The 11,332-nt window shown below is 47.5% G+C and overlaps 1 protein-coding gene across 1 annotated transcript; it reads right to left on the bottom strand.

Annotated features, from left to right (window-relative positions):
• HPX (hemopexin) lies at positions 1-8,615 on the bottom strand. The gene is made up of 10 exons (XM_081063851.1): positions 8,398-8,615; positions 8,182-8,246; positions 8,007-8,078; positions 7,708-7,829; positions 5,904-6,057; positions 5,021-5,233; positions 4,626-4,757; positions 740-870; positions 497-659; positions 1-359 (listed from the first exon to the last, which is right to left on the bottom strand). The coding sequence occupies exons 1-10, from the start codon at positions 8,481-8,483 to the stop codon at positions 100-102; spliced, it is 1,398 nt and encodes a 465-aa protein (XP_080919977.1). The 5' UTR covers positions 8,484-8,615; the 3' UTR covers positions 1-99.
• Between the last annotated feature and the right edge of the window lie 2,717 nt (positions 8,616-11,332).

The raw sequence follows: 11,332 nt of genomic DNA, 5'->3' as shown, positions 1-11,332 counted from the left end.
CCACAACCAAGGCCCTTTGATTCAAGTGAAGAAGCCCTCCAGCTTTATTGTAAGGAAAATGGGGGGAGGGGCTGGTCCAGACTCACATCAGGAACCCCGTCAGTGACTGCAGCCCAGGAGACTGTTCATTCTCTGCGGCTGTGGAAGGGTCTTGGCTGCAGTCAGTTTTTCCACATCACTGTAGCAGTACAAATTGGGTCCATGGATGAGGTACAAGCTGGGACCACTGGCTGAACATGACTTGGGGCCGAGGGCTTTTTCTATGCACAGGGCCCCATCAACCTTCTCATGGGGCCAAGCAAGCTCCGTCCACACGGCTTGAGCTCCTAACTTCAGGTCCAGCCACCACAGCCGCCGTCCTGGGAAGAAGGCACCAAACATAACATGGCTTCCACATCATGGGATCCTGACCTAACTCTTCTCATGATCTGGTGGGGATCTACGCTATGGAAAAGTTGCAGGACAAGCCACTCCTTAGCACCCAGATGCAGCTCACCTGCCATGACGTGGAGTTGAGAAGACCCAGGACAGGTAAAGGCTGCATCTACAGCCTCAAGTTTGATCCCATGAGGGCTCCCAAATTCCTTCTCCAGCCGCTTTGGATAACCATCTACCAGGGTATAGCCTCCCTTTGTCAGGAAGATATATACCTGCGTGCCCTGGAGGACAAAAGACGTTAATCAGCACAGAGCTGGATATTCTCCCAATCTCTACCTCAAGCCTTTCTCCCAACACCTACCTGGACCAGGTAGACTTTATTATCCCAGGAAAAGGCAGCATCAACTATTGAAGGACCGTTGGGCCACTGATGGACAATGGGCCAGCTATGCCACCCATCCCGGCTGGTATCCAGACGCCAGTAATGGGACCCTGTGGGGTATCAGAGACACTTCTAGTGCTGATGGTAAACGGCTAGGCAGGGAAGGGGCAAGTGACAGATGCAGGGGTGAGTCCTGAGAGAAAGCAGAATATGCATCCAGAGGCCAAGAGAGAAGAGGCCGCATGAGAGGAAGTAGGGAAGGGCTTGATCGACAAAGTTGGGCGTTGTGACCTGATTGGAACTGGAGTCAGTAGGGGCCTGACAGAAGGACAAGCACAGAGTGCCAATGCCATGGGGTTTGGTGCGGGCTCCTGACACATCTTACATGTCCATGTGCAGAGAGTCGAAGGACAACGAGAGATAATGACTAGAAGCTAAAAAGGAAGCTCCACAGCAAGCTTCTACTGCGTGTTCTCATTCTGGCTGTGTTCTCTAAGAGTGATGGAGTGGCTAGACCAGTACCCTAATTTTATTCTCGCCTTTTCATAACAACTTACTCAAGGGATTGTCTAAGCTCCTACTTACCTTTTCTTCCTCAGCCCACTGTACTTTTACTTCTGTTTCCCTCTTCCATTGTTCTTTTCAAGGTCACCAGTATCCTCTAACTTACCAAATATAATGGTCCATTCTCTGTCTTCCTCTTACTCTACCTACCAGCACCATTTGACTGCCCAAAACCCTTCTTAAATACCTTTTTTTGGATCTTGGCTCCTGTGACACCAGACTCTTCCAGTGTTTCTCTTATTTTTTTGCCTACTCTTCAGCCTGATGTCTAATATTGGAATCCTCTTGTGTGGGCCTTTTCTCTATATGCACTTGCTCTCGTGGTGATTTCACCTTGTCCAAGGCTTGAAATACCATCTACATGCTGATGACTTTCAAGCTCTGATGGACCTCTCCTTTGAGTGTCAGGCTAAAAGCCAACTGTGTATGTGAAATGTCCATTTGAGGAAACTAGGCACCAAAAACCTAACATGTCTAAACTGATTGCTGCCCCCACCAAACACACACACACACACACATACACACACACACACACACACACACACACACACTCCTTCCTAGTTTTTCCCAATTTTAGAAAAAGGAACCACCAGTCACCTAGTTGCCTACTCCCAAAACACTAAGTCATTCTTGAAGTCTCTCTTTTCCCTTCCCCACTCCTACCAATATCCAATCCATTGGTCAATGCTGCCAGTTCGACCTCCAAAATACATCATGATGACTCCTTATTACCTCTGCTGCTATTATCCTAGTTCAAGCTGTCATTACCTCTAATACAGACAACTGCAAGAACTACTAGCTGGATTCTCTGCTTACACAACTGTATCTCTATGATGTATGTTCCACAAGAAGCCAGGATGATCTTTTTTAAAAAAAAAAAAAAGTCAGAACATATCGCAGCCCTGCTCAAGAATACTACTGACTTCCTTTTACAATTGAAAATCCTTCCCAGGCCTATATAATCTACCTCTTTTCAGGCCACACACTAGCTCCCTTCACTATACTCCAGCCCAGCCACACTGGCCTCCTTTCCTGATTCCTCAAAATATTTGCTGTCCAACCTCCCTAAAATGCTTTTCTGTCAGTGCTTTATGTGGCTAAATACTTCTTATCACTGAAATCTCAGCTCAAAAATCATCTCTTCAGAGAACGGGCCCCTCATTCTTCTCACCTCTATCCCTTTATCTTGTCTTATTTTCTTCACAGCTTTTTTGACACATTTTTAATTTAACATTTTTAATTTTTAATTTATAAGTCATTTCATTTTAAAACATCAATGACTTATAAAATTCATTTATACTAGCTCCAAATAGTATTTGAGAATAAAAAAACATTCTGATGGTCTCAGAACATTTCACAGCTATTACTACTACCTGAAAGTATTCTCTTTCTCTCTTTCTCTTTCGTGTTGTCCTCTCTCCCTCTAGTGGGCTCTCTGAGGGCAGGTGTCTTGTCTGCTGTGCTGACTACGGAATCCCAGTGCCTAGAGCAATGCCCAGTGCCTATCAGACACTTGATAAAGATTTATTGAATAGTAGCTGGTGTTCTTGTAGCAGCCACAAGTTATCCTTATAGCTATTTCCTGGGCATGACATGGTAACAACAGATCCACCTTCCCCTCCTACTGAAACTACCCTGCTCATAGTCCTTATTTTGAGAACCAGAGCTATGTTGCTCTTTGTGGAGAGGAAATAAGTGATGAGCCCCTGATCCATCAATAACCAATTCATAGGCTGACCAGCAACCACTTTAATGGGATGGAATAAAAACATAGGCTAGGTCAGTTAGATTCCCTCTCTGGAAAAAGACAGCAACTGAGGCAGTTATCAGCTAGATCTGAGGCTGAAAGATCATGAATAGAGAAAAAGTAGAGGGAACATAGTGGTCCATGTGCAAGCCAAAGTTGTAGAAAAGAAGAAAGAATGGATAAGAAGCCACGAAGTAGCGAAAAGTGAGAGATTTATCAGAGAGAGGAGAGGACCAGCCTTAAGCTGAGCAGCTGGGTCACACTGGTATTGTCACCAAGATAGAGAGTTCTCACCTCAGCTGTATTTTTAACATAACGATGTTCTCTCCATGTCTGGGTGCTCTCTCAACAGCTATGGAATATGCCTAATGCTTTTGATTTAGGAGTTCAGCTGCATTCTATTCATGGTCACACGGCTTGAGGTTCTGTGATCTCTCCATGGCTGGGTGTTCTCTCTACATCTCTGTATGGTCCCCCTGTAACCCTGTTCCATCTATCTGTCTATCTATCTATCTATCTATCTATCTATCTATCTATCTATCTATCTATCTATCTATCTCTCTCTACCTCTTTGTCTGTGTGTCCTCCCAATGATCCCATGCTCTCATCATAGCTGCATGTTCCCCTGATACTTAAGTGTTCTTACTATGGCATATATTCTCAGTATAAGGCCTATGTTTTCATTGCAGGTGTGTGTTTCTCAAATGTATGTTCTTATTATAGCCTGCATTACTGTTGTGGGGATATGCTTTCTTTGTGTCTGTGTATTTTTCATTATAACTTGGTAGTCACATTTTATCAGATTTGTCTAGGAGTTAGAAGCTTAAAATGATTTTCACTGCTCTATGTTCTCATCTCTATTTTACATTTGTATCTGATCACACATGTGTCAGGCTGAGTGTGATGTGGTTGTTTACTCTTTCTCTTGGAGCTATTCTCAAGTATGATCAACACTTATCACTATCCACTTGACTAACCCCAGAACATCCTGATGTGTCATGAAATGGGCTTTACCAATTAATGCTACAAGTCTGGGGAGAGGTATCTCCACTGGCCACTCATAGGAGAAATCTCCTCAGGCTAGTGAAGCTATCTCCTAAAGATCTAAGGGACCCAATACTTCCCAGCTGATGTTCGGCACTGGGAACATGGCATACCCAGGTAATGCTATTCTCAGAGACATAGGAACCAGGCACCTGGAAAAAGATGGAGCTCCTGAGGATAAGCTAAAGGGAAACCAGAGGATCCGGCAAGACATGCAAGAGCAAAGGTAATATGAGGAGTCATAGGGACCCAGAGAGGCCCAGAGAGGAAACAGACCTGGGACTAGATCGTACTGGGAGACAGAAATTAGAGGCCTGGACAATGAAAGACAAGGTTGAACAATATGCATCAGAGATGAGAAATTAAAAAAAGGCAAGGTAAGGATGGGGGCTGAGGGATAAAATAAGGGACACCACTGATGAAAATGGAAGCAACGTATCAGAGATGGGAGACACCGGAAAGAGATGGGAGGTATGGAGGGCAGAGATGGGGCTTGGGGGCGTCTCTCACCACTGAAGGCATAAGTGGCACCATGGTTGTCAGACAGCAGAGCAGACAAGACTAGATCTGGCCCACAGCGCGCAGTCCCATAGCCATGGTGGGTACCATTCCCATGGCTGGTTCCATTCCTGTGTCCATGGCCTGGGGAGAAAATAGCAAGGGGGAACACAGACAGAGGCCAGCCATCAAAATGAGGTCCGAGGTTGAAGAGACGGCTAGAGTCAGTGGGGTGTAGATTTCCCCTATATGAGGACAACTGGGGAGAACCAGAATGGACATGGGGCGAGAGCAAGGGCCAAAGTGTTATACCACAGAGTTAAGGTGGGAGGTGGGATATGTGGGGCCTGCAAATTCAGGGAAGGTGGATGGATTCCAGGGGGTCCCAGGGGCTGGGGCTTTCTTACCTCTGCCTGGGCAGCGTATGAAGTAGTCTCGGACATCCAGAGGGTATCTAGGAAGCACATCACCCGTCACAGGGTCGAAGCGCAGGAATTGGTTACCCTGGAAGCAGTAGTAGCGGCCGAGCCACCGAATGGCAGAGGAGCAGTTCCCAACGGCAGGCCAGATACGCTCCTTTTTGGTTCGTGTAGCCAAGTCCCAGAACCATATGTGGTCACCTTTGTCCAATCAATCAACAAGCGTTTGGTGAGGCTAGCCTGTGCCTTCCCTGTGTTTGCACTGAGATCCAGGATGGCTAGATATGATCCTGGCCACATGGAGCTCACAGCCCATCAGAGAAACAGTTGAAGAGAGTGATCATACAATAAAATTCAGTAGCAAAGTGCACATGATCAGCTCAGCAAGGCCAATGGGGAGAGTCAGGGAAAATCTCCTAAAGAAGGTGATACTTAAATTAAATTTGAAGCGGGAGCTACAAGGCAGGAAGCCCAAATAGCAGAAAGTCTGAGGCATGAAGCAAATTGGGTGGACAGAAAACAACATAGAGTTTCTGGAGCTTCATATTCAAGGTAAAGGTGTGAGAGTCGAGGCTGGAGGGTTAATAGGCACTTGGTTCTGGAGAACCTTGTACATGAGACTAAGGAATGTAGATTTGTCCTAAGGGTCATGGGGAACAATGAAGAACTTTGAGCAGAATTACACCTACTTACTTTCCCCAGGATAACTTCCTTTCCTTCCCCTGCTTGAACTTTAGACCGTAACTCGCCTACTGCATCCCTTCCTTGGGGAGCCAAAAAGTGGCTCCACCCCCACCACCATTCCTATCACTACCTCTGTCTCCACCAACTCACCATTACTCCAACCTCTCTCATTCCAGCCTGGACTGACCTTGGAAGAAGAGGATGCCCTCATCTTGGCACTCTCCACGGTGGCATTCCACAGCTGCATCCAGTGGGGATGGGAGTCCAGGAAACTCTTCTTGGAGCAACTTTGGATATTCTTTCTCTTTATTCTCATGAGGGTGCACCCAGACTTTGTCCCCCTGCACACAAAAGCACTCTGTTTTTACCTGTGCACCTCCACATGCTGCCATTCTGTATTTATGCACAATAGCGTTGATGTGTCGCACTAACACAATATCCTTCTGCAGCCCCACACACTCTCAGGCCACCTGTGGACAAAAATGAACTGTCCCCTTGCACAGTTTGTGCAAATCCATCATTATTACTACAATGCACACATCTGACTATGTACAACACTACACTCCTGTGGCACACTTATCTGCAACACCATTAGTCTTGGCAAATAATCCACAAATAATCATCCTGCAGTCGTTCATCCATTTATACATGAATTTGTCCATTCATGCATTCCTTCCTTCCTTCATGCACTCGTTCCTTCATTCATTTCATTTCATTCAAGAATGACTATTACATTCCAGACATAGTACTGGTGATAAAGGGATGATGAGACTCTGTCTCTGCCTTCAAGTTTACTATACGGATGCAGAAAGGACCCTACCATCCTAGCCACACAACCACCACACAACCACCAAGGCGGAAGCATGTGAGGTGCACTGGGAAGGTAGGGGGAGTCCCGAAGTCTGCCTAGAGAATTCCTGGAAAGGTCACAGAGGAGGAAGCATCTGTACCGAGCATTGAAAACTGAGCAGAAATTTTCCAGGTGGACAAGTATGGAGAGGGTGTCACCAGCAGAGGGAGCAGCGTGTACAGAGCATACTCAGAGAACCACGTGTGTTCTCATGTAGCTCACACAGTGAATGTTGCAGGGGTGGGAGATAAACTTGAAAAGATAACCAAGGGCCAAATCTCAAGACCCATGTGCACCTGGCTTCAGGAACCGGCAGGTGATGATGACATCTACTGAAATAGGGAACACAGGAGAAGGGGTTGATTTTTAAGGAAGATACTAAGTTCAGTTTGGGGAATGCTGAATTTGAGGTGCCTATGGGAACATCTAAGTCGAAGATGTCTGCCCGGAAATTGGAAAGATGTATTGAGCTCTGGGGAGAAGCCCAGATCTGGTATCCATAGCATAGCGAGTCCTCAGAGCCAAGGCAATGGTGAAGATCAGCAGGAAGGGCTGGGATGGATTCCCCAAGGAACATTGCAGGACTGGCTAAGGATGAGAAACCTGAGAAAGAGCAAGAGAAGAGGCAGGAGGGAAAACAAAGCTGGCAGTGAGGACCACCCCAACCTCACAGTGCCTTTGCACAAGTCAGGAGAAGGCATCCCTTCCTCTGAGCAGACACAGCCTGGGCCAGGGCACACAACTTGGTGAGCGCAGTAGGCTGGATTTCACGCCCCACTCACCCCCTCACCCAGGACTCATTGTGTTGTGAACAACCTGGCCGTCACATGAAGAGGACATGATGCAGGGTCACAGAAGCCAAGAGAAGAAATCGCCACGAAGGAAAGGATGCCCAACAGCGTGAGGAGTAGCAGAGAGGTCTGGATGAAGATTAGGACTGAAGAACAGCCACTGGGTGCTGTGCCTGCCAGGCCCTCATGCACATACTCCCTTAGCCTGAGCTTTTTTGGGAAAGAAAGGCACAGTGGGAGGAAACCTGGAACCTATTGGTAAGGGCTCCATGCCAGGTCCACTTAGGGGAGAGTCTCTCCTGTTGATTCCAGAACTTCCTGGCCCAACCCCGACCTTGACCCAGCAGTACCTTGATCAGGAAGACGCTGTCATTACTCCTGCGGAATGCAGCATCCACAGAGCCGGTGAAATCCTTCCACCTGTCTGAGATCAACTCCCGGGCCCAGTGCTGACTCTCCCACACATACTTCCCTGGAAAATGCACACTCACTGAGAGACCCAAAACAAATTTTTGCCCTTCTGAGATAGTTACAGAAAGCTGTGGGTGATGCCCTCAGATACTTCCTAAGATCTCTCACAGATAGATATGCCCTCGGTGAAGGGGCTCAAGTCTGAAGTCCCAAATGCCCCAACCCCAGCCCCTCCTACCTTTAAAAAACAGCATGGCTCCACTGGTGTCCAGAGTGGTAGCATCAAAGCTCCAGCCATCTGAACAGAAATCTGAGGTGCAAGTATGGAGATGGCAAAGTAAGAGACCAGTTGGATGATACAATGCAGAGACACAGCTAGACAGATAAATACTCTCAGGGAGTCAGGGACTCACCAAGCACATTTGGGTCCTGCTTCATCCCATTCACACCTTCAGCTCCATTCCCAGGGGCACTAGTCCTAGCGAGAAGACAGAGAGATGACTGGGTCCGCTAGGCCCAATTCTTCTTCCTTAACTCCTGACCCTGAACTTGCTCCAGGCCCCAAAACTAGCCCTATCCCACTCTAGCCCAGGCCCCAGTTCTCCTTCCCCAGGGCCAGTTTTACTCACGAAGGAACAGGGTGGGCAATTGCCAGAGACCAGCACAGACCCAACAACAACCCCAATCCAACTGGTGCTCCCAGTGCCTGAGCCATGATGAGCTGGAGAGGCCACAGGACAGCTCTGGGCACCGGGCTGAACTCCCTATATAGAGATGGCAGTGGTGCCACCCCCACCTCCAAACTCACTGGGAATGAGCTGTCTCTCAGGATTAAGCCAATATTGGCTGATTACATCAGTGCAAATAAGGTCAGGGTCGGGACAGAAATCTGAGTCCAAAACTAACTCTTCCCGGCAACAGGCCCCATCCCCCTTCAATGACAGTCAAACAGTGACAAGCCCATGCCATTGAGGCCCAGCCATGACTCTCATCATCTTAGTGATGGATCTTGGTGCCCATAAGATCAAGGAAGGGGATGGATTGATGGAGGATCATCTTTCTGTGGTTGGATACACCTCTACAATGGGGAAATAGAGAGGAGAAGGAAACTAACATTTTTGTGTACTAAGTGTCAAGCTCTGTTCTAAGACAGCTAAAGACACTGATACTTCTATGTGCTTTGTAACCATACGCACATATGCAAACATACTTAGAAATAGTCAGAGAACAGTTATTTCCAAGTTCCACCAAGGGCTTTTCTGCGGCAGTCCCAGGTCTCTTCAGCTTTGCCCTTGATGGGTCAAATGTACAAGTCCCACCCCCTGCCCCACCCCCACTGGCAAAGAACTTGGCAAAAATCACCTGAGAGGGAAGGGCTGACAGTAATGGGACAAGAAGGGGTGTCTCTCTTCCAGAAAGCTCTGCTAGTAATTAGTCTTTCTTGGTAGTTTCCACATTAAGGGGAAAGTGTTTTATTTACCCATCACAGAATAAATAGAACTGTAATGGGTTTCACAATATTTATAGCTATTCTTGCTGAAATGCTATCTTCTCAATGAAGCTTTTCTTGACCGCTTTATCCAGTCATTGCAGACCCATGCTTGTTTCCTTTACATCACTTATTAAAACTTAAAATTATTTCACCTGTCTACTTATTCATTGCTTTGTTTTGTTTTTTTGGTCTAGTTTTGCCTATCTTGTTTACTATTACGTTCTCTCCACCACAAATAGTACCTGGTGTATAATAGGTGCTCAATAATATGTGCTGAATGAAAAAACAAATTTCAAGTACTGACTAGTGTTGTAGCCAAATTTCTGACAATTTCCTTACTCCTGGGGGATGGGGAATAGCAGGGACTAGGGTGTGTTATGATGGGAAGTATATGAGTATTGGTGAAAGATTTCCTGGTCACTGCCCTTCATCTTATGGTTTTGTTCCTCTTTCCTGTGGACATGTTGGCCATATCCACATATCCACAGGAAAGAGAAAGGATGTGTCCCAGCCCCACATCCTTCTTCCTCTAGCTCTGGGACCTCACCTGTGATCTCTAGTACCTGCTATCTTCAGTATTCCCTGGGGCCTCTCTCAGAGCCTGCCCCACTCCTGTCTGAGACTTCCTCCAGAGTCTGAAGACAAAGAGAAGCAGAGTCAATTACAGGCCAGGCTGAGGTCCCAGGAGCCCTGTTCCCCAGCCCAGCCTGAAAGGGCCCTGATCCCTCTCCGATGGCTTTGTGCTCCTGACCTCCTCCTGCACAACCTTAGCAAACTCAGATCCCTTTTCTGTTCTGCAAAGGCTCCTCCCAACAGGAAAACAAAGATTTCTGGGACCTCTGGAACAACATGTCACCAGGCCTCTGCCAGTACCCTCTCCTGGCTTACAAATAAAAGTGTGCCTTATTAGCATCATTCCTCCCCGTAAGTTAGTGGGCAAAACTGGATTCCCAAAGCCCTTAGCAGCATGGGCAATGCCATGGCTCCTATGGCAAATGCCTGACACCCACCTTCTCCCCTCTACAGGGCAACCGTGGCTGGACCCGCTTCTCCCCAGCTGCGGAGCACTGAGCTCTGGAACCAGACTCCCCCTCACCTCTTCTTTCCCTCTCAGTCTCTAAAATCCTACGGAACCTTCCTGGGATTCTCCTTCCTGAGCACCTTGCATCAGAAACACCCTCAACAACTGTGTCTAGCTCCAGAACTGTGTCTGAAAATTCTAAACATTTCACTAAGTCTGCCTGGGGAGATGGAAGCCTTCACACTGAATCATAAACACGCTCCATCCCAAAAACCCAGAGTGAGTGTCCTCAGTAGTCATTTTATCAGGGCCCTGCACAGACTTGCTGATCCAGGGCTGCCGCTTTCCCTTTGACCTGGCACGTTTCTCTGAGGGGAGACAGCACATATACTGGATGATGATTTTTCAGCTTGGCCTCTTCTCCCTCACGTAGCTCTGGTTCCCTCACAACACCCCTTAGTCTATCTATCCCAGAAGAGGGCTTTACAGCCTCTTGTCACTGTTGTTTCCTAATTCACCTGTGTAGCCTAACATGGCTTAGATACCATTATAGGAGCCTTTCTCTTCACACCAAGAGTAGGCCAGCAGAGTCTTCTGCATGGCAGGCAGCTCAAGTTGAAGCTCAAGTTCTGAGCAGGAACTATCCATTTGGAAACCTAGCATGTGGGTATGTTGGCCATTCTGGTGCTGGTCACAGGGCACAAGGCAACTCTTCTCAGAAGATCCAAGACTGGGCTGGCCTTGCTTCTCTTCTCACTCGAGGTGGCATTTCTTCTTATCCTGAGTCCTCCTTCCCAGCTCTCTGGCGTGAGCTGAAGAGAACCTGCTTGTTCTTACTTGGACCTGAGCGCCCCCTGGTGGCCACAGGGATTAGTGCACTCCCACCCTTAAACTAGCTCTCACAGCCTTCCTCCCTCACTCCTCTCAGCCTGGCTGTGAGGCTTCCGTGGCACATCTCCTTCCTCTGCAAACCTCTGCTGCCCAGGGTTTGGGGACCTCAGTCTCTTGCTTGATTTCCTGGGGAATTCAAGCCCAGAAAAATCCAACAATC

This window comes from Rhinolophus hipposideros (genome assembly GCF_964194185.1).
Source record: "Rhinolophus hipposideros genome assembly, chromosome: 10".
NCBI classification, from domain to species: Eukaryota; Metazoa; Chordata; class Mammalia; order Chiroptera; family Rhinolophidae; genus Rhinolophus; species Rhinolophus hipposideros.
Note: the sequence above shows the minus strand (reverse complement) of the source record. Positions and strands in the feature narration are given on the sequence as shown.